Source organism: Eublepharis macularius, chromosome 10 (assembly GCF_028583425.1).
Source record: "Eublepharis macularius isolate TG4126 chromosome 10, MPM_Emac_v1.0, whole genome shotgun sequence".
Classification (NCBI taxonomy): Eukaryota; Metazoa; Chordata; class Lepidosauria; order Squamata; family Eublepharidae; genus Eublepharis; species Eublepharis macularius.
Genome location: NC_072799.1, coordinates 38,292,958 through 38,316,442, shown reverse-complemented (window position 1 = coordinate 38,316,442; position 23,485 = coordinate 38,292,958). Strand labels below are relative to the sequence as shown.

Sequence of the window (23,485 nt, the reverse complement as noted above, 5' to 3'; positions counted from 1 at the left end):
TTTGGATGCCCTGCATATTCAAGTAATATTTGTAGTTCATGAAAGAAAGAAAAAAGCAGGGAATCCAAAGAAATGAGCACTGGCCAAATCAATATTCATTATCTTGCTCTTGGATATTACTAAGATTACTGAATATTATATTATGTATTATCCATGATTAGCATTGTAACATTGTATTAGAGGTAATATTTTAAGAATTTTATCTTCTGATTAATTAAGCAGCAATAGTGAAGTCACTATGTTAGCTTCTCAAGTACAAAATATTTTAAAGTACCACATTTCTATTGGATTTGTTTCCAGTTTCTTCATTCTTTTGCTGCAAGGATCAAAAGGCTAATAATATTCTGTCAGGAAAATACTTCATAACATTTACAGAACATATTAAAATGGAAAGTATTTTAAAGTGGCTTAGCAAGGTGCAAGTAGAGGAAACTTTTTGTTGGTCTTCCAAGATGCTACAGGACTCCAACCTTGCTCATCTACTGTAGACTATCACAGCTACCCACCTGAAACTATGTGAGTGTCATTTTTCTTTAATGAGTTAACACAATTTTTTAAGGTAAGATAATTTTGAAAGGATATGGGAGGTTTGCCTCAAATTATTACACAGGATTTTTTTCTGAAAAATCTTTCTTCATACAGGGTAGTAATACAAATATTCTAAAACAACAGTTTTATTAGGATCACCCAAAATATCGCAAAACAATCAGCAAGTTCTTAAGTTTCCCAGAATTCTTCATCAGATTGGATGTTCAGTTAAAAAGTGTGGGGTGGGGGCAAAAGGTTTCAAGACAGCTTGGACAGAGTATAGGATGTGTTACAAACTTAATGGATTTAGATGGTGCTGGATGCAAAAAAAGAGACATTCCGTTTCCCAATTCTTTCAAAACATAAAAGCCTTTAACTAAACAGATTTCTCCCCAACACTCCATAGAATGTGGGCACAGTATTAGTAAGCAAGCACTATTCCTATTTCAATTAACAAGATTTTGGTTGTAGTTTTGAGCCTGAATTACCACAAGATGGCAGTGTTGCATGCGGATTTCGACCCTCAATTTTGTTAAAAATGCAGCTTGCAAAAGAGCTCCTACTTACAGTGCAAACCTATGGAGAGTTACTCCAGTCTAAGGCCATTGATTTCAATGGCCTTAGACTAAAGTAACTTTGCATGGATTGCACTGAAAGTGTACTGGGATATGAATACTTGGGATTTGGAAAGGATCAACAGAGAAAAAATGTTTCCTGTAGTAAATGTAAGTTATATTATGACATTAACAGTTATATGTTGCTAACATGACATTTAAGCATATTTCCCCCTTCAGGAATACTAGAAGCCGCGTATGTTTCCCTGATAGCTTTGCAGTAAATCCATGGAAGTCATATTAATCTGGAGATAACTTTAGCGTGTAAAGTAAAACTCGGATCTACTTAGGTCCTATAGTTTTTGAAATACATTTTTATGGGCTCCCTTATTTTAGTAAATGAAGTAAGGACTTGAAAAGGAAGGCGAGAGCGCACAACCTCCCACTGCGCCAAATGCAGAGGGACCACTACTCGCGCGACTTCCCTGTCGTGCGCCGGCGCACTGAAAACGACTGGCCGTAGTGCGCGCGCATAACGTTATATGAGGAGGTGGAGTCAGCTTTTGAACCAGGCGGCGGGAAGGCCTCTAGAAGGTTTCTGCGGCCTGCGCGGCCGCCATTTATTTGTCCTAAAGCGGAGTCCCTCTCAGCCTCTGGAGGTCCCGATGGCAAAGCAACAGAGCCGCGAGCAGGGAATCACTTTGCGGGGGAGCGCCGAGATGGTCGCAGAGTTTTTTTGTGAGTAGCTGGGAAAGGGAGCGGGGAGGCGGCGGCGGGGCTCTGAGAGGAAATGGTGCACGAGAGGAGGGCTTCGGCGGTCAGCCCGCGAAGGCTTCAAGTCTCTCTCTTACCCCTGAGAAGAGAAACGGCCCCTGAGCAGCCGCGGAGGAGCTGGGCTCGATGCCATTCTAGGCACGGCGAAGCCAGGGGTCTCCTGCTTTTGTGTAGCGGCTGGTTGCGTGCTTTCTAACGCGAAGACCCCTGGGATTGTTCGGGTGGGGCGGGGGGCGAGACTCCTTGTTCGGAAGCAGCACCTCCCGTTATCATAGTTCCTCAGAGATCAACAAGATTTCCATAGTGTAAGCTTTCCAGAGTCGGAGCTCCCTTCTTCAAGTATCTAAAGCAGGGAACTTTCATTCTGTAAAACTTATACCCTGAAAATCTTGTTGGTTTCTAAGGTGCCACTGGATTCAAATCTTACAATTAAATCAAGAGGCTAATGGCATCTTAAAGACTAATAAAACTTGTTCAAGAAGAAGCTTTCCAGAGTGTGTTCAATTCGTCAGAGGTATGAAATGCACTTCCATGCTTTCCCCAGGTGGATCTTCTTGGTCACTGTTGGGAGGCTAAAGCGCTGGGATAGGTGGAAGAAAATCTTTTTCTTCTGGTCCAGGAATGCATTTTGCTGTGTGTTTCCATGTGCTGAGCATATGGTATGCATAAGAATCAAGATTCCCAGCAGCTTCTTTGAGGGGGGGTATAGAATGGACTGTCATTTCTAGCTGGATTCTAGCTTTGAATATTGGGGCAGAGAGTAGAGGGGAGTGCCATACAAATAGAAGAGTGTCACTGCTGGGGAAAAGGTCCCATCATATGACCACTTGAAGTTGCCTTTGTGGAGTCAGACATTGATCTATCATCAGTGCTGCCTACTCTGATTAGCAGCAGCTTTCCAGAGTCTTAGATGTCTTTCACATCACTTACTGCTTGGTCATTTTATGTAGAGATGACAGAAATTGAACCTGGGACCTGCATCCAAAAAAGATACTTAACCACTAAAGCAGTGCTCCCTCTACTTTACTTAATTTGCAGTACTCGTTTTCTATTTGCAGGGCATTGATGGGGGAGTATTCCAAAATGTGGCCCTTTCCCTTATCTTATAATAATATTCAATTTATATACTGCCCTTCAGGACAACTTAACACCCACTCAGAGCAGTTTATAAAGTATGTCATCATTATCCCCACAACAAACACCTTGTGAGGTGGGTGGGGCTGAGAGAGCTCCAGGAAGCTGTGACTGACCCAAGGTCACCCAGCTGGCTTCAAATGGAGGAGTGAGGAATCAAACCCAGCTCTCCAGATTAGAGTCCTGGCACTCATAACCACTACATCAAGCTGGCTTTCATCTTTGTATGAATGAGGCATAAGCCTTGCTTTTCTCCTGGGGAATTTGCTTTTATACATTCTCTAATTCTTGATCTCATCTGAGTAGTATGAGAGAACAGAATTACTTGCTTGACATTTAGGGTGGCCTTTCTACTGGTCACTTACTCAACAGTGTGGTTCCATAGACATTTTTAGTTCTAAATCTTGAGTTAAATCATTATATGGAAAGTGAGTGTTTTTTTGGATGTACAGTAGGATGTCTCTAAGTGATTTTGTTTTGAGAAATAGCTACAACAAACTGGGTCAATGTGTCAAAAGCGAGATAGGATGTGACATTTTGAGAAATATGTTATGTCCTGAAATAACTCATTTCCTTTGATTTATTATTCCATTCTTGTAGATCCTGGTGTGTTTTAAGCATTTAAATACTGAAATAAAGTGTTTATGTAGAAAATAAGATTTAACAGATATCATTTTGCCCATCGCTGTAGCATTCTACAGGAAGCAGAACTAGTTAAAATACATTCACTTATGCAATAGTTAAAGATATTGCTGCCCTGGTTATGCCTCTAGATTGAGATTCTGATATAAGGGTATTGTTTTTTAAAGTAAGTGTCAGTATGGTATAGCAGACAAAGTCAGATAGGATGGACACCTGGATTCAAATCACCATGTATGCATGAAGGTCACTGGGTGATCCTGAGCCCAGTCACTAGCCTCTGCCAAAGCTGCTTGGCAGTATTCTGAAAATAAAATGTGGGCACTGGAGCAATATGTACTATCCCAAGAAGGACTGGTTGAAAGTGAAATAATAATACATTATTGCACAGATCTTTCCTGTAACTGTTGTTTTTTCAGTGGTTGCTACAGAATATTTCTAACTCTGACAGTGTCAATTGTAAAGCAAACCTTAGTCCTAGAGCCGCTATATGCCCACTCTGTGGATTAGATTGTTGCAGATTTTGCCCCGTGGAAATCAGACCATGCTGTACTTATAACTAGAAATAACTGATTGGCTTGTTTAAATTTACATATTACTTCTCTAGAGGCCTGCTGATCACAAGGATACTGTAGTGAAAGCCAGTGTGTCTAGTATTCAGAGTGTGTAGTGGTTAGGGTGCCTAGGATGGGGGAGATCCAGATTTGATTACCTGCGCCGCCATGGAACTTACTGGATGACATTGGGCCAGTCACAAACTCTCTCACCCGACTGTACCTCATAGGGCTGTTACGAGAATAAAATGGAGGAGAGAACAATCCAAGCTGCTTTGGATCCCCATTGGAGAGAAAGGCAAAGTATAAATGAAGGAAGTAAATAAATAAGAATCAAGTCATTAAAGCATTTTAAAAATCCACATTAAAATGAGTATAAAACTAAAAATCACTAGGAACTTAGAACCAATATTTAACAGAATAAAATAATACTCATAAAACAGCTCCCAGGCTAGAAGCAGACTATAAGAACAGCAACATAAAAAGATGGAGCCTTTCACTTGAAAGCCTGGGTATGGAGAAATGTCTTTACTTGCAGCCTAAAGGTAATAAAGAATGTGCTAAACAAGCCTCATGGGGGAGGGAATTCCAAAAGTGAGGTGCCAACAGGTGGGGCATAGGAAGGAGGAAGATCTTAGCTCGTAGGTTGAGAAACGTTGGAGGAGGCAATATTTCATGTACCCTGACCTCAAATTGTTTAGGGCCTTAAAGGTAAGAACCAATATTTGGAATAATGCCTGGAAGTTAACAAACAACTGAGAGACTAGATAGGGAAGGTAGAACAGAATACTGGTACTTAAATATTGCAATGTGTGACCAAGTCCCTCAAAATGCTTTTCTTTATTTCAGCATATGGCATCAACAGTATCTTATACCAACGTGGGATCTATCCTGCTGAAACCTTCACGCATGTTCAGAAATATGGACTTACTATGCTTGTAACTGCAGATTCTGAACTTAAAAACTATCTGAATAATGTAGTAGGACAGCTAAAAGGTGCTGAAGTTTAAATTTTGGTTAATCGATTATAAGCAGTGGAGTACCTCAGATATGATAGTTCATTTATAAGTTCTGTAATGAAGCTTGCCATTTAAATGTCAAATATGTATATTCGATGATGAATATTTCTTAGACCATGTCAATATGTATATCAGTAATGGAGAACTGGTACTTCATAGGTTGATTCTTCCCCTTGGAATTATTTTTATGGCTCTTGATCCAGACACATTTATCTCCATAAGTCAGGTGTGAGTGTATTTAAACTGCCCATAGTATAGCATAGGATTGAAAATTGTTTTCAAAATTTGTATGAGATGGATGCAACTTTTCTCTCTTGTTAGCTGTGACCACAGTTCTGGGACACATGTGCTTGGGCATGAAACTGTTACTGCTGTAATACTGCGCCCCTGACCATACGTGAAGCATTGTTAGGTCAAAAAGCTTCCCAGCCCCTGAACTGCTGCATGGAGTAGTTCTCCAAGAATATAGAAGCTGGCCGTCCCTGTTGTATGTTAGCAAGTAACCTGACATGTTTATAGAGATGCCGCTTGGATTTCTTCTTCTAAAGTGACTTCTTGTGCATAAGACTAATTTTTGCAGGCAAATGTGCCAGGCAAATTCATTATATAAACTGTGGATTACCAATGCAAGGACAATTTATGGAAAGTTAGTAGAAGTGTTGACTGAAAGGAACAATTTCTTTAGGTGGTAGAAATGTTTTTAAAATCATGGCCTTGTGATTTTTTTCCCCTTTTCTTCTCAGAATGGCTCTCTGAGTGCTCAGTTCAACGGCTCGTTGTGGTGATCTCCAGTAAGGAAACCAGTGAAGTTCTTGAAAGGTGGCAGTTTGACATTGAATGTGATAAAGCTGCAAAAGAAGAAAAGTAAGTATGATCAAAATTGTTGTTTGAAACATGGGAAAAATAAAGACATTTATCTGGCTTTTTCTCAAGATCCCCTCCTCCCAATGTCTCAGGCTGAATATAGAGAAACTGTATGTGATGTATAAGGGCTTCACTTAACAAGCATTGTCTAGTTTGGGTGTTAAATGTATTCATTAGCACTTACTTATTTTGAAATTTATAATCTGTCAGATGGCACAACAGTGCTTGGGGAGTGTGGTGTGTGTGACAAGTGTATGAAAAAATGTGTCAACCCTTTAAAACAAGTCAGTGTTGCCATCTTAAAATGGCACAGATTAAAGAAACATGACACAATAAAACAGCAGCAATTAAACTTTAACCTCAAACCCTAAATTACTTCAACATAGGTAACATTTTACAAAAAAGGTGCCTTTATTGAGAAGGATCTGCTTCTTGTTTCATCACTTGGATAGCAACAGATGCTGGCACTAACAGCAGAGCCTTCTCCAACTATCTTGATGTATAGAAAGGTACACTCCATAAGAGATCCTCCAGAATCCACCAATTAGGCACCTGATGTACACAGCAATGCCTTTGTCTGTTGGAATTTGCTAGCCAAAATTCATCTGTATGCCACTAGTCCATAGTGTAGAAGGCTTTCTTCTCTCACAGTGAACGTTGAAACTCAGGAAATGTCTGTCTGTACAAAAGTACAGCAAAGATGGCTCAGTTTTCAGCACTGAGTTTCCTACGGAGGGTTGGGGCTGTGTGTCTTCTAGAGTTCTTTAACATTCTAAGTTACATATTTTGCTAGCCAAGGGGTCATATCCTCCCCTCTGCCCACCCACGCAAACACACAACAGCATTCCAACTTTGAAAAGCTCATCTTGGTGTGGGAACACTAGCATGCATAATGATTAACATCTGGCACATGTTCTGTTAAGACATGAAAGGAAGCTTAATACCAGAACTTTGGCCCTATTAGTCGGGAGTAGGAAAAACAAGAAGTCACGTGGCAGCTTGAGATTAATGTGTTGTTTCATGAGCTTTCATAAACCTGAGAGTGCTTCATCAGATGCAATAAAATAATACAGAGATAAGGGGGGAATCCATTTATCTTGTCAAACTTTATTGACAACTTTGTATTGTTATTTTAGTACACCAAGAGAGAAATCTCAGAAGGCTATTCAGGATGAAATTAAATCTGTTATCAGACAAATAACAGCTACAGTGACATTTCTTCCTTTGTTAGAAACTACTTGTAAGTATTTTCTCATTTCATGCTATTGACCAGGGGTCATTTCATAAAAAAAGAGCTGGAGGAACTCATTAGCATAACTCATTAGCATATGCCACACCCCTTGACATCACCAGAAGTGTATTAGCATAACTGATTTGCATATGCCACATCACCTATCCTGGCTGTTTTGGACCCAATCCTGGCCATTCAGGGCTGAAATTGGGCACAAAATGGCAAAAAGGGGCTGAAAATGGCTGAAAAGAGGCCCAAAACAGTGAGGATCGGGCCGCTGCTGAGCGGGAGAGTGATCCACCACCCGTCAGAGGCCCGATCCTGGCTGTTTTGGCCCCACATCCAGGCCGAAATGGGCCACATGTCAGGGGCCACCTGACATGTGACCTCTTTGAGGAACTGCAGGAACTATGTTCCTGCGTGTTCCCCCTCAAAATGAGCCCTGCTATTGACAACATATCAAATGCCTTTCGGGTCTTGTTCATGGCTATAAAGCAGGGAAAATAGGTATCAAAACTTGGTATCGTTTCACATACTTGCAAGTACTTACCACCTAACTGCTTTAAAGAAGTCTCTTGGCAAAGAATCTTTGAAAAAGTAAACCATTGGTCTGTGTTGGGGCCATATCATAGATTATCAGCAGTCAGAGATGAACAGTGAAGTAACCAAGTCTGAAAGTGACACCAAGTTTTTCTGGAAAGATAAATCTAGACTTCAGAAGCTTCACAGAGGATGTCAAACTGTTTGACAAGTTGGTTAAGAAGAATATATCAGTGCTGCCACTGAATTCCTATGAAGGGTTGGATTATTACTTGAAGCATAGAATGAGAAGGGATCACTGAATTCATACTTACTTAAAATTATATATTTCATTGCCTGCAATAACAAAACATCAATAAAGTCCTAAGCAAGTAAATGTAAATTGACACAAAAAAATGAAATCCAAATTTTAAGTAAGCTAACAGGTTTAAATTTGGCCATGGAGAAAGACTTACTGGGTTCAAGGCTGGTAGTCTGTCTGCCCCCACCTTGGAGACTCACCAGCCATGCAAGTGAACCCAGCCTGGTGGCCACTGCAGAGCTGAGCCTGACTTTCCAAAGGAGAGGAAAGAAGGAAGCAGAAAAAGGGAACAGGCTGTGTTGGTTTTCTTCTTGTATAAAATATTTCTAATTTAAATGTACTAAAATGTTCCTGGTGGTTGAACATCCTAGGTAACTAAGTACTGGTGTGGATCCAGAGGAGTTAGCTGTGTTAGTCTGTTGCAAAATAGTAAAGAGTCCAATAGCACCTTTAAGACTAACCCACTTTATTGTAGCATAAGCTTTCAAGAACCACAGCTCTCTTCATCAGATGCATCATGCATCTGATGAAGAGAACTGTGGTTCTCGAAAGCTTATGTTACAATAAAGTGGGTTAGTCTTAAAGGTGCTACTGGTGTGGCATTGGTGGTATGGCGAAAAATGTTCTGCACATATAAGGGCAGACCTGTTGAATTCATTTGGACTAATTGTTTGTTCCTGAGAATATTTATGCAGAACGCTGTGTTTGTGCATGCAAATGTGCACACACATTTGCATGTGAGCCTGGAAATTCCCAGTTCAGATATTATCTCAAACATGAACTTAAGAAGTAGCTTTAGAAAAGTCACTTTCAGCCTCATTGCAATGTGCAGATGATGACCTTCTTTACAGGATTTAGTAATTGATCAGAGAGTGTATAGACATGCTTGAATTACATAATTGTTAAAAAAATTACAGAATCTGTAAGGGGTGAATTTGCAGATAACCACATTGGCTGAAAGAAAAATCTAGAAACAAGTTATGTAATAATTTTTATTATGTCTAACTAGAGATGGGCACAAACCGGGAAAATGCCATGAACCACAAACATTCACGAACTTGCCCCGGTTCACAAACCGTTTCATGATTTGTCACTTCCGGGGCTGTAGAATGGCCCCCTTAACTGCCAGAGATACCAAACTCACAGAGTCTTCAGCAGGCTCCCATCCAGCTACCCTCCATGTTTGGTGAAGATTGGATGTCGGATGTCCAAGTTATACACCCCCAAAGCGGCTGTCCCCAGGAAAGTTCCATTGCCAATTGACTTGTATTGGCTCCATTGAAATATATTGCAGCAGCAAAAAGTTGCAATGAAAACATGGGATGGAGAGGAAGAGTCTGTAACTTCCTCTTCAGAGGAAGATTCTTTAACTCCATCCCATGTTTTCATTGCAACTTTTTGGTGCTACAATGTATTTCAATGGAGCCAATGCAAGTCATTCCACTCTGGTGGCCGTCATTCCAGCCCCAGAGCAGTTTTTCTGTTCCCAGGGACTCTCCTCAGAGGAAGATTCTGTAACTCCATCCCACGTTTTCGTAACGGCCTGGTTCATCATGGATTTTGATTTGCATTTCAGTTCATACCCACCTCTATGTCTAACAAAAGTATAATAAAACAGTATGCAAGCTTCAGCAGTCAGGATGCTAAAAAACACAAGAGAGGGATAAAACATGCTTCAGCCATGGTCTTAAGATTAGTTCTCTGCATCCTCTTTAGAATATGCTGTATACTTGCTTATTAGGTGGCGTTGAATACAACTAATATGAAGTTACACTCTAAGCTTCTGGTAAGAAGGGAAAACAGTCTCCAAGGGGGTCAGTCTGAACAGAGTTCTCTGCAATTTCACTTTTCACGCACTCATGGTGAAGCTAACAGCTATTTTTTCACTGTGAAATATATACAGCTTCCATATGTCACTATAGATAATCATCAAGATATTCATGCAGTAATAGCAGAATATTTGTTTTTCCTATAGGTGCATTCGATTTACTAATTTACACCGACAGAGACTTGGCAGTTCCAGAACAATGGGAAGAGTCAGGCCCACAGTTCATTGCTAATTCAGAAGAAGTCCGCCTTCGTTCTTTCACAACAACTATCCACAAAGTCAGTACTATGGTGGCATACAAAAAGGAGGCCTTTCCTTGACGGGGCAAATGCCACTCTTGTATATAAGCTGTCTTTTCATAAACTGTCATAGCCAGTTGTATTGCATTCTGAATAGATCCTGGAGATCTACTGTAGTTCAGTTTGAATAATAGCAGCAAAAATGCACATTGTACATGCCCACAATTGGTAACTGGAGCTTTGTCATTTACACCATAAATAGACCTTTTACCAAAAGCTATCATTCCAAATTTTATAATGAAAATGCTTTCCTTTTCAACCTGGATTGAATAATGGCAACTCAGAAATTCCTTAAGAACAAAATACAGTATGACAGCTGGGTTATCTGCCTTGAACCATGATCATGGAGAAATACTGTGGATATATATGCTAACAAGCTGGGGTCTGTTTTTGTCACTGTGTTATCTGTCCAATATAGAAGCAGCATAATAGATACTTTAGGGGGGAATTATAGTGTCTATTCTGTATCCTCAACAGCTTGGAGTTCTTCCTCTTGAACAGGAATGCTTTGTTATAAATGTCAGTCCAATGTCTTTTTTAAGTGTTTGCATCCTTTTGTAGAATAAAACCTTTAAATTTATGAAATACTACACTTAAGAGCTTTCAACTTGTCTGTATCTTAAACAGTGAAGTACTGGAAATATTTCTTCAAAATGAAGTTATACTTCTGATCAACCCAACTACTTGGCCTATGTGTCACAACTATAAACACAGCAGCAAGTCAGCAACATTAAATGCTAAGGGAAGAAAATGTTTGGTGTAGAGGCATTGGGTAAATGCTCACTGTTTGTGATAAACTACATGTTAGTAGAAAGTGAAAAGGATGATAACACTTGATACTGAGTTTTCAGTATTTATAATTTTTTGTTATTTATTTAGGGAATTTATATACCACCTCTCCAGAAACCTCCGTGAGGTGAATCATGGGAGAAAACAGTATTTAAAAAAAAACAAAAAAACAAGAAGTGGTATGCTTCCTATACTGTAGATGGGGGCAGAGAAGACTAGCTTGTGTACAGCCAATGCAGTTTAGCAGTTAGAAGTGTCAGACTAGCTTGTTAGGTGACCATGTGCCAGTTACACACACTCAACTATCGCAAAGGGTTGTGAAGATAAAATGGAACGGAGGAGAATGATGTAAGCTGCTTTGGGTTCCCTCTGTGGAGAAAGGGATATAAATGAAGTAAATACCCAATGACTAGTAGGGGCAAGATTGGGACTAGGACCTCCCATCTAATGGCTCACTCAGTCACTGTGATCCAGAGAGTCAGCTGTGTTAGTCTGTAGTAGCAAAAATAGAAGCGTCCAGTAGCACCTTTAAGACTAACCAACTTCACTATAGCATAAGCTTTTGAGAATCACAGTTCTCTGCATCTGAAGAAGAGAACTGTGATTCTCGAAAGCTTATGCTACAGTAAAGTTGGTTAGTCTTAAAGGTGCTACTGGACGCTTCTATTTCAGTCACTGCTATACCTTTCAATCTGATTTTAAATGCCTAATAAAGTCTGTGGTCACTACTCACACCCTATTATGTTAAACTGGTTACAGTACATCATCCTGGCCAATAATTACAGGAATGGCTGCCTGCAATGGTATTCAGTCTACTCTTATTTAAAGGGCTCTTGTTGCTTTGGGGCTAGAAAAGGATAATGTGCAACTGATAATCCCTCCTCTCCCGACCACTCCCTGCAGGTCTATTCTGTGGGTAATTTGACTTCTCTTGTAGCTGTGAAGAATTAGTATAAATTGCTACTTAAACATAGGATGTTCAGTAAATTCTGAAGTCACAGTATTTTCATTCTCAGAACTTGTTGAAATTTGGGGGTATGGCAGTTCACAGTGTCAACATGCCCTGTATGTTGTGGATAAGAAAGTTCATGAGGCAGCTTTTCTACCATGTGTGCCCCCCCCCCCGGGGGGCCTTTATTCCCACACACACCCTTTCCCTCCTGCCCCTTCAACCCTAGAGAAGGCAAGGGACTTATTAGCTGCCACCACTCCGGTCTGTGAGTTCAACTAGGAAGGGCCCAGAGTACCACCCCTTCTGCCTTTTACCTTTCCCAAATGGCGAGGGCATTGCCAGGGGTCTGGTTGATCTTGAGACGCAAGGACCTCAGACAAAATAAAACAAAGCTAAGGAGGAAAATTCTCTCTTACATCACTGCCTTCCTTTTGTATACCAGATTTTCAAATTAGATGTTAATGTCTCTTTACTTCCTGGGCAAAGGTGATATAAGGAGTCTCTGGCCAGCGGATGAAAGGGCGTGATTGAACGGATCAGAGGGAATGTGCTAATCCACTAAATCTAAATAGAGACCCAAGGAAATGTTTCCATGCCCAGGAATTGACAGCAGTCTGGAGATCAGATCATTAATCAAAGACTACTAATCTCAACAGAGAAAAATTTCAGATAGATGTGTTGATCCGAAGAAACATCCAGAAACACCACCTATTTGATAACATGTATGGTGATCAAAATGACATAAAATGCATGCCATCTATTTCCCAGAGTCTGAATGTTAAGAGGGGTGAGGGAAGAGAAAAATATTTTTTCAAGTCATGATCTTTATCTGAAGCTCCTTTATCTGTTGCTGTATGAAGAATCCTGAGGGGTATCGTGCATCCAGGTAAGGAAGACTTGTACAGAATTCACTTATAAAATGCATAGCTAGTGATGATGGGTTGTCTGTCATACCAATACCTTACTGTTCCTCCAAAGAACTGAGTGACTTTCACAATAGAGTTCAGTCAGGCCTGTGTATCTTCAGCAGTAAAAACACATCACAGCCTTTTAAACCATTTAGAAGTAGCCCATGTAACACCATTTTTAAAGGCTGAGGGAGAAATAAGAATAGGCAGGAAATGACAGGCCCATTTAGCTTATGTCTATTAATCACCATGGCTTCTACAAAAGGAAGTTCCGCATTACTGATCTTATTATAATTCTTTGAATTGTCAACAAGTATAAGGAGAGGAGAACTAATTAGATGGCTAATCAAGATAAATTATAGAAGTAATCTGAAACAACTATACTGGCTTTATTTCTAGTCCCAATTCCAGGTGCTGCTGAAAGGGCTTAGGAGCAGGATACCTGCTCCATCATGTTTCGGTGATGATCTTCCTTCAAAAAACTACCAACTTATCTAATGTATCACCGACTTAAACAAGGATTACAAATGACATCACCAGAGACCCTGCTCTGCCCACCTGTTATCTGAAGTTAGATGGGCAGATAACGAGACAGGTACTTCTCTGTTAAGGCACCTCACCTTAAAACCACCTTCCCATCCACCTTCCATTTCTGCTGAGCTTTCAGTAGCTGGTTAAAATGTATTTCCTTAAGCTGATTTTTTTTGTCATAGCTATTTACCACAGTCCTTCCTAGACAATGATTATGATGAACTTCATTCAGAGATTTAATATTTTTCCTTTTAAAATGGTGCTAGATGCTGGTTTTTTTATTGCTATTTTTATCCATTTTAAGTGTTTCTATTGTTAACTGTTATTAATCAAGTCTAAATAAACAGCTAGACTTCAAAAACCTCTACTAAAGCACTAAAAACAAGAAGTCTCTCAAAATCAATATAGGCTAAGAATACGGATCCTCTTCTAGTGTTTAACAGGAAAGGTAGGATCGGTTTTAGACAACAGTGCTGTTTAACATGATCATAAATTACCTCCAAGCCAAATTCGCAGAGGGTAGCAGATGAAAATCCAAGAGGAATGTAGTGTGTTCCAAAACCAGCTTTTTCCTGTATGTAAGAATCACTGCATATTACATATACATATCCTACAGAATAATCTGTATACTTGAATTTCAAAATTAGATACTCAAGATATTAACAGCTTTTTTCAACAGCTGAAGTATGCATTAAATCCACTAAAATCTTCCCCAGTTGTAATCCTTACGTTTTCCACCAGGTGGCTGTATTTCTGCATAATTAAGGGAGGAAAACATGCTGCTTTCTATAGTGTTTTGAATACTTAGTTATCTAATTTTATTTCAGTTTTTTAAATTGTTCTAGTATTAAGTCTAGGAAGACATTGATTGTTGCTTGTAGTGAGGGAGAAACAAGATGCCAGTTTCCCATCCCATCCCAAAGTAAGAATAGCTACCACAGTAGGAGAGTCCTTAAGGAGGCTCTTCCTGGTCCTGCCGGGTGTTCCGGGTGACACATGATCCTCACACAGGGTCTTATAGTTGCCTAGGGAACTTCACATATACTTGGGCCTGAAACGTATATTCCAGACTACAATGACTTTAGGAACATGCAAGCTACATTTACGAAGAAATGAGCACCTCGCCTTAATAAAATGAAGAAAAACTATGCTGTATAAATTTTCTACAGACATATGATGCTAAGAACATGGTGGAGGCAAGCTATGAACTGAAGCTATTCTGTAGCAGCTCATCCATTCAGAAAACAGGCTAAGTGTCAACAAGCAATAAAATAATATCTGTTCTCGTATGTTAAATTGCGTATTCATATAAATAAAAATTGGACAATGAAGAATAAAATTTGCATGGCTTTGATTTCACAGCAGATTGCATCATCTATCAAACCCTATTTCACTGAATTTTCACTGAATATTATAAGTGAAAGCTTGTACTAAATTGTTTTCCTAAATCAAGACACCATGTTTTTAAGATACACAAAATTTAAGCTATCTTAAGCAAAAATAATTAAAACGTTTAAAATTTCAGTCTCAGCCCCCCAGTGTAGTTCAAAGAACAGGACTTATCTTGCTTATTATTTTAAGGAAATGAGATGACCAGAGTTAAGAGAAGGCAAGACCCCTGGGAGAAAAGAGACCTCAAGGGTGCAAAGGGAAAAAACAGTTGTACTGCAGACTTTATAAAAAATGTATTAAATTCTTTATTATTGAGCACATCAAAAGTATGTTTCCTTAATTACTTCAACGAGCAATCTTAATTTAGATGCCAAGCATTCCTACAACAACGGTGAAAAAGTTTATTCTGCAAACCCTCCCAAGAACTCGTATTTTGAGTTACACAGCTTTTGCATGGTCTTTGCAGGTGCATGTTAACGGGGAGAAAGGCACAGAGATCTTTCATTTGAGGCTGCTTTTTTCTGAGTTCTTGTCTTCAACAGCCTGCATTCCACGCAATGCCCAGGGCAACTTTCAAGTCACATCTAGGATATCTTCCAATTTAATCAAGAAGTCTACATGAGGACCTGTGTTCTCATCTTTCATATTTTAAGATGGAGCATATTTAACGCCATGCAGCATAGTTCCAGGAGTCTTTGAAGAACAGATGTACATCATGGAGTACAAATCTTCCAGAACATTCTCTAGTGTTCATAAAGACTTTTCTGAAAGAGAAATATATATATATACACACACACACACACACACACAGTTCTTATAAGAACTACTAGAGTCATGTCTGGCACCTTGTGAAAAAACTCACTGGAAAAATTGGTGACAAACTATGTAGATTTTAAAGCAAAGACAATAGCATTAGAAGAAATTGTAGAATACTTTCTTTGCAACTGAAACAGTATCTCCTAGACAATCATTATTTTATGGCTGGCGGGGGGTGACAACAAGATCCCCTAGAGATTAAAACTCATTACTACACAGCAGGCATTCCACTACTTTGACATTCTCTAAAGCCACCACAATAACCTCCAGCTGAATGTAGAATCCCAAGGAATTACAGTGGAATCCTAAGTATACCGTTTTTGCGTTAATGGGTTGCCAGTTGCTTAGCTTTCACCGAAGATTAAAGTGATTGCCACATTAAGGTCAAAACTGTTTTCTCCACACCATGTTGAAGTATGTGACTATGTGCAAGTAATTTAGTATTTACACAATTATGTCCCACTGCATTAATAAACCTTCAGTCCAGCTGCATTTTTTGCATATACTTATTTGAAGTCTACATGAGATCAGCAAACATGAGCAAAACTGGGTATGAAAAGATAGTCATACCACTGATCACTTTAGACCAGTATTATTTACTCTATCCGGAAGGAGATATTCTCCAGTGTTACAGAGGTCTTTCCCCAACCTTAGTACCCAAGCTCTTTTCAATGACCAGGATTAAATCATCTATATGAACTCTACACTAGACAATTGCTTCTTTCCATGCTTTAAATTCTAAGATGTAACTTGACCATATTGTTTCCTACAATTTACATTCTTAAATATTCCTTGCTGGATTGTTTCACTTTTCATTCAGAAAGAATTCATCACGGGTGCAGGATCCTCTTTATTGTTACAAGAAACCTTTATCTCACATACTGCAAATAAAATAATGTACAAGCTAGTTAACAAGATACATGAAGAAATGTTGTAACAAGAAACATAGTAACAAGAAATCACTAAAATCCACAAAAAACTGGCCCCACAGTACTCACTTGAGTCTAGTTCAAATGTCGTATGAGCTGGTTGATTCCATCACCCCGAAATCCGGGGTTGCCAATTTCCTTCCGGAACCCCATTTTATTACGAGCAGCATGACGAGCCACTGACAGATGGAACGGCCACAAAAATTTATTGATTTCATGAAAATGCTTTCCAGCTGAGTAAATTTCATGAATAAGATCTTCTAGACAAATGATACCATAATTTCCTAAAGAGGAATTTAAAAAATTAGATGCTTGAGTATGAATATATTATATCACTAGTAACATAACCATGTACTACTACAATTTTGCTGTGTCACCATGAAGAACAAGCTGCCCCAAAGTTAGTGTCTTCCAACCTATTTAACCAATTCCCTCTTACCCAAATGCTTTTCAATCAGAACATTGTCTGTAAGGGCAAGCTTTTTCTTGTTGATTTTGGCATGGCCTCGTTTCAGGATCAGCTCCCGAATAGATTTCAGGTTGGGGTATCTGCAGAAATACAAATAGGTGATTCTGCTGTTGTATAAGAAATGTTACAAGAATCTCAATAAATGGCAACTTATTACAGACACGCCATTGGAATTACTCATGCAGTTATACAACATCAGTATGTAAAAGTCCAAGGTTTTCATTTATTTGCCCATCTTCAGTACAGCCTTTTCCCCATGGGGATTATAAGGTACTACTAGTAATTTCCTAATCAAGCTAGACAGCAGATATTTCTGAAGCTCACACTTTTTCTTACCAGACAACTATCTTAACTTTCCCTTTGTTTTAGCTTGTTCTTTGTGCCTATATTACCAACAACAACAACAAAATGGATCATCTTGTGTCATAAGTACATATCTCTTCCAGTGACAGTCTTCTTTGTCAAGCAAAATAGACAATTACTGGACAAAGAGGAGAGTTAATTACTGGGAAAGGGAAACTTACAGATCAATTTATGACAGTGGCAAGGATCTACAAGCTCACTATCCAAGCAATACGCAGCTACAGTTCTCTACAAACAAGAATAGTCAGGGGAAGAGCAAGGTTTTATTCTACTCTCAAATTATGATTTTTCATGAGGCTGCTCCAACTTTCTCCAAAACTTCAGGGTAATAGCATAGTGGTTAAGTGGCTGGGCTCTGAGCCAGCACTCTGCTAGTTTGACTCCTACTCTTGCCATAAACTCCGCAGGAGGCCTTGGGAAAGCCACTCCTCTCAGCCCCAGCTCCCTAGCTGCATTGTAGGGATAATGGTAAAACTGACTTTGTTCCCCACTCTTGAGTGTGACACTAATCTGTGCAGAAGGGTAGTATATAAGCACACTTATGAATTATTGTTACATGCAACAAAAGCGACTCAAGATTACCCAAGCCTATTTTGCACCTACAGGACCTACTTTGAAAGTAGTCCTCTCCTATTTCAAGGATAGCTTGTTCCCACACTCCACCAGAAATGCCATAATCCTTGCCTATCTGAGAACTGACTCATTGACAGAGAACATGTAAATGGGGAAATGATTCCTATTGAATCAATATACTAGGATGCACATATGTAATGTTCTGCCATATAAATATTGTTGCATGCTTTATTTCTACAAATTAACATAGGATTTTGAATGTATGTTTACTGTGGTTTAAAATGCAAGCCACTAAGGAAAGAAAGAGGGGAGACAGATGGATAAGTGAAGTGAATTACTGGAGGGTAACTGTACCATAGTGGACACAGTGAACTGGAGTTTAGAGAGATGTTCGGAGAGGGAGATAGAAGTTGTGACATGCTGTGGTCTGAAAGAAGTCTATTTGTTCTTTTTTGTAGATGGGGTTAGCCTAGTGGCAGCTGAGGGAAATAAGTCTTTGTGACTATCTGTTTAGTAAATTAGTAGTCCTGTGCCTATCTTGTAAATAGGAAGCTAGTAGTCTTAATAAAACCCATTAAGCTTTTGAACCACCTCGAAACTATTATGCATATCTTCATCTAAGTAAACAGAAATAGAGTTTAAGGAAGATACCTGTTTTTATCTAAAGGATGTCTTTTTACCTCACAGCCTCCCCACCGTTCTGTGCTGACTGTTCTGTCATTCCATCAAATATAACTAAGCCCTCCTACACTATCGGGTAAACTGAGAGAACTAAAGCAAGAGCCTTTGGTGGCAGCAAAAATCCTTTGGGAACACTAAGGAAGTCAGGGAGGCAGCAAAACACAGGTCTCATAAGGGAATAAAACGCCGCAACAATCATCTCTCATTTGCTAGCACAGACTTAAGATGCAAGCAATGAACCAGACAGAACACCTATGCTAAAGTAACAAGAAAAATAGAATCTGGAGAAAGGGCAGGTGAACTGGATTCATCCAGGCTTTTCATATGAGTGAGATGAAAAGTTTATACTGTGAGACAGTACATCAAATTATACTTTGAACTACTGTAGTTTACAGCAGACAATATCCAAGGATCTACTCATTAAGCTGCAAAGTTTGGCTAGACTTCAAATCAGGCTAACGTAGCCCCTGTTTGGCCCCATACAAGGGCAACAATAACACAGAGACGTCTATTAATTTTTTGAAGCTCGCCTAATAAGATGTAAAAACATATAGTTAACAACTCTTCAAAGTAAAAAAAGTTTCCCAGACACATTCCTTTATATCTCTTCAGACAACTCCACATCTCCACCACCATACACTCAAAATCAAAGGCATACTAACCCCCATGCCACGTAAGGCTCCACAATCCGCAGCATTTTCAGCGATGCTGGCGACAGCTTAACAAATGTGCCACTGTAAATCTTTCTCAACCGCAACCTCTGTATGACGTGTTGAACCTTTACACTCACCCCTTTAATGCTGAATCAAAAGATAAAGCAAACATCAGTTTCCAAATCCATGGAGATATGATCCTGTATACCACAGCTCAGTGACAGAAGTCCTAGGTTCAGTGCATGGCATCTTCCAATTAAACATATCTCAGGAATTAGGGCTTTTCTTTCTCTTTGTCTGGACCATTGAAAGCAAATGCTCATCAATTTAGACAATACTGAGCCAAACAGACCAATGGACTCAGATAAAACAGCTTCATATTCAAGAGAGTGGAAAAACAAAACGCACACAAAATAAACAAATGTCTGTGACTCTTTAGTCAACAATACACTGCATTTTTACAAAAGTTGTGATCTAATAAAAAAAATTAACTAGTTTAGTCCAATGCCTAGGATGTTCAACCCTGGTACAGTGGTACTCATGCTGTCGCTTGAGAAGAGCCACATTTGCAATTACCATTGAACAAAAGAGCCACATTTACTTCATGACATTTACTCCTGGCATTAGGCTTGCACCCCAAGAAGACTCACAGCTTACCTGTTCCTTTGGTGGTGGCAGTTTCAAAGGGGACACCATCTCTAACCACAAGCTCCACTGAGCAAGAGCCTTGCCCACTTGCCTGAAACATGGGCCCAGCACAATAGGAGCAGTATTCAGAAGAGGCCCAAGTGGTACATCAAACAGCCACATGAAGCTCCCAAGCCACTATCCCTATCCTAGTACAACCATGGGCCTAAGCAATGGTTATCTTTCTGCTTCAATGCCAGTGAATTCCTAACTCTTCTTGCCCTTCTTGTTTCTTCTTGCCCTCCATGCATCTGATGAAGAGAAGTGTGATTCTCGAAAGCTTATGTTACAGTAAAGTTGGTTAGTCTTAAAGGTGCTACTGGACTCTTTTTGATTTTGCTACTACAGACTAACACAGCTAACTCCTCTGGATTCTGTAGTAAAGAACCTTGAGCAGGAGGAAAACAAGACACTAGTCCTATGCTGCAAATGCTTGCATAAATGTTTCTCCAGAGTTCATAGAATGCTACAGTAGACAGCTTCTCTGACAACTCCGGTGCTTCCAATAATGCAGCAGTACATCTTGGGGTTAGTTTGATTTTTTTCTTACAACATCCTAAGATTTGGTGCAAAAAAGGCAGAAAACTCTGCTTAATGCTAAAGGGATCCTTCAGAACCAACTTATAGATTGGAAGGCATACAGCACATGTAGTCTTGGTATGCTATCTCAGACTCTTTAAAAGGGGAGGCAGTTCTATCTTTATTCAGTGCCCCATTCAATAGTCTTTAGTACTTCAAAAACTTATCAATACAACCAACATGTATTGGCAAGAAACTAACCAATTTAAGTCTTTCTATTTTCCATACAGCCAGCAAAAATCAGAAGCAAACATTGGGGGGGGGTGCAGAGAAAATCAGCAGATTGGTGATAATGAGCAGCTCCTTACTCAATAATTCGTACAGCAAATGCCAGTTTGTGTCCCTCGGGTAGTAGCATTACTCCAGGTTTGTGTTCCATACGCCGCAGGCGGACCTCATCTCTGAGTTTCCGATGGGAGTCACGTGCAAATGCCTCAAGACGTTTGAATTTAATCTGTTTTCCTTTCTGATGCTAAAATAAGAAGAAAATTACAAAGCAAAAGATGTATATCAGTATACTGGTGCACATTTGATTATTACATAAAGCATTAAATGATTTTAGCACTAAAATTTGCATCACATCAATATGGTAAGACGTTATATACAAAATGCAGAAGTAACACAGTCTCAGCCCAAGTAACAAGTGGGCAATCAAAGAGATCCGACTACAAATGTGTCTGGGGAGTTACACAAGAAAAGTTGTGCAACTAAATAAGTTGGTGTTCTGTTTTCTAAAAACACTAGGTCAAATGCATTCATCTTTTAATGAAGTTACATTTTGAATACTCAGACCTCAAAGTCATTTATGCAGCATTAAAGAACATAGTCTTTAGCCCTTTAATTCAGGGTGCAAAACATTGTTTTAATGAACCCTACAGATATATCTAGATGATCTTTTATTAACCATCTTCCCTGTAACTACTACTGACAGCTACTTCTAGTTATGAGTATTTGTTTTTGCAGGTTTCGGATAAGGCAGGACAGGGAAGCTACATAACAAAGAAGAGGGAGGACACTGAAACAGAAAGGAATATAGGAAAGAAACATTTCTGGTGTTAATTCCAAACAGCATCTGTCTACAAAAGCCCATCATGACTGCAGGTCACTAAATACACCCTATTTGGGACCACAAGGATTAAGACCAAAAAGAGTCCAGTAGCACCTTTAAGACTAACCAATTTTATTGTAGCATAAGCTTTCGAGAATCAAGTTCTCTTCGTCAGATGCCTGATACAGATACTGGCCAAATACAGAAGAGCAGGAGAGAGAAGAGAGGTGGCAATTAGGGGGGGAGGGAGCAATCAAAACATTCCTTTGCTAGTATATGTAAACATCTCCTTTTGGTGTGTGTATCAGTTGGCTTCAAAGGAGTTTGCCCTGTTAGTTTGTAGCAGCCAAACAGCTAGACCATCCAATTCCAATGTAGTATGGGCCTTCGACAACCACAGCTCTCCCTGCCAGATGCATCTGACAAAGAGATCTGTGGTTCCCAAACTGTGAAACTATTTAAGAACTTCATACTTAATGACATTCCACAAAACCTTTATTCAGTATATTTTTACAGTTATAGCAACAAATTAATAGACACTTTTTATTCTGAAAGCATCTAAATGATAATGGAAAATTAGTTTAAATCAGCAATCCACCACCCAAACAATTCTGCTTTACTGCCAAGAAACCCCATTCTGCTGTGGAAGTTTGGGGCTGCCACAGTCTCAGCCAAACTTAATTCACAGGTTGTTGTGAGGATATTGAGAAGAAGACAAAAGCATAATCCACTTTGGATCCTCCACTGAGAAGAAAGGCATGGTATAAATTAAGTAAAAACAAATAGAGAAAAATAGGGAAGGAGCAAAATAGCCTAAATAAATAAATATTACATCAAGGCAGTTCATACAAGCTTTGCAAAAACAGAGGCTTTGAGGAAACTATCTGATAATACACATTAAACAAAAGGCTCTCCTAAATATAAGCACCTACTTGAGAAAGGCAGAAAAATGAGAGAACTTCAAAGTCAGCAATTACTGAACTAAAATGCAAAACAGTGTAAAATGCTTTGTTCCACACAATGTCCCATGTACCTTTCTCTTATCCAGCAAAGCCTGCTTTGCCTGGGTGGCCTTGATTGCCTGGTAGGCCTTTCTCTTCTTAAGCAAGTTTTCTGGCACCAATGGTATTTTCCTTTTAGGCCTAAAAACAAAACAGTAAGATCAAGCTACCAACAAGCTACCAAAGACAGGAGGAACAAATCAAAAGATGCAAGAACTCATTTAATAGAAATTTTCTGAACCACTTGTATACGTATTTTTAAAGCAATGCTAAACCTGTCGAAATGCAAGTAATTGGATTTTTTTTTGCTAAGAGTAAGATTTAGCATTCACCCCACCCGCTTTGGTGAGTGTGTGTGTGTGGGGGGGGGGGGGTCCAGTACTTAACACGTCCTCGGTTTCTTGCCGCTTAATCCAATACGGTTCTACTGGAATACCAACACAAGCAGCAAATCGACCTCAAGGTCAGTTCCAGCCCTCCAACGCTCCCTCTCAGGGCTGCCCCTTCTCCCCACTAACCGCCCCACTGAGCTCCAAGCGCCAGGCCTTCGCTCAGCCCCGCAACGTCGAATATACGACCTTCTTCGAAGCAGCAGCTGCTCCCTCCGCAACACCCCCGTTCATCCTCCACCACACAGCCAAAGCGCGACCATACACGGCTCTCCTCCGCCCCGCCGCTCTGCAAGCCCCCCAGCAGCCCTGCGAGGTTCATCGTCGCCGTGGATGCTGGTGGATTCTTTTCCCCCCTGAAACACTCACTCCGACTCCGCCATCTTCCTCTCTGCGGGCTCCGCTACCCAGAAGCAGCCAAGAGCAAGGCGGAAGCAACGGCCCCTCTTCCCAGACGCAT

The 23,485-nt window shown here is 39.8% G+C and overlaps 2 protein-coding genes across 2 annotated transcripts; one reads left to right on the top strand and one right to left on the bottom strand.

Annotated features, from left to right (window-relative positions):
- Window positions 1-1,672: 1,672 nt before the first annotated feature.
- MAD2L1 (mitotic arrest deficient 2 like 1) lies at window positions 1,673-10,855 on the top strand. The gene is made up of 5 exons (XM_054989953.1): window positions 1,673-1,820; window positions 5,033-5,179; window positions 5,946-6,066; window positions 7,203-7,306; window positions 10,114-10,855. The coding sequence occupies exons 1-5, from the start codon at window positions 1,748-1,750 to the stop codon at window positions 10,284-10,286; spliced, it is 618 nt and encodes a 205-aa protein (XP_054845928.1). The 5' UTR covers window positions 1,673-1,747; the 3' UTR covers window positions 10,287-10,855.
- On the bottom strand, window positions 5,033-23,475 carry RPL7L1 (ribosomal protein L7 like 1). The gene is made up of 7 exons (XM_054989952.1): window positions 23,395-23,475; window positions 22,669-22,777; window positions 20,896-21,059; window positions 19,331-19,468; window positions 17,022-17,131; window positions 16,652-16,866; window positions 5,033-6,050 (listed from the first exon to the last, which is right to left on the bottom strand). Exons 1-6 carry the CDS (start codon window positions 23,406-23,408, stop codon window positions 16,658-16,660), a joined length of 744 nt encoding a protein of 247 aa, XP_054845927.1. The 5' UTR covers window positions 23,409-23,475; the 3' UTR covers window positions 5,033-6,050; window positions 16,652-16,657.
- Between the last annotated feature and the right edge of the window lie 10 nt (window positions 23,476-23,485).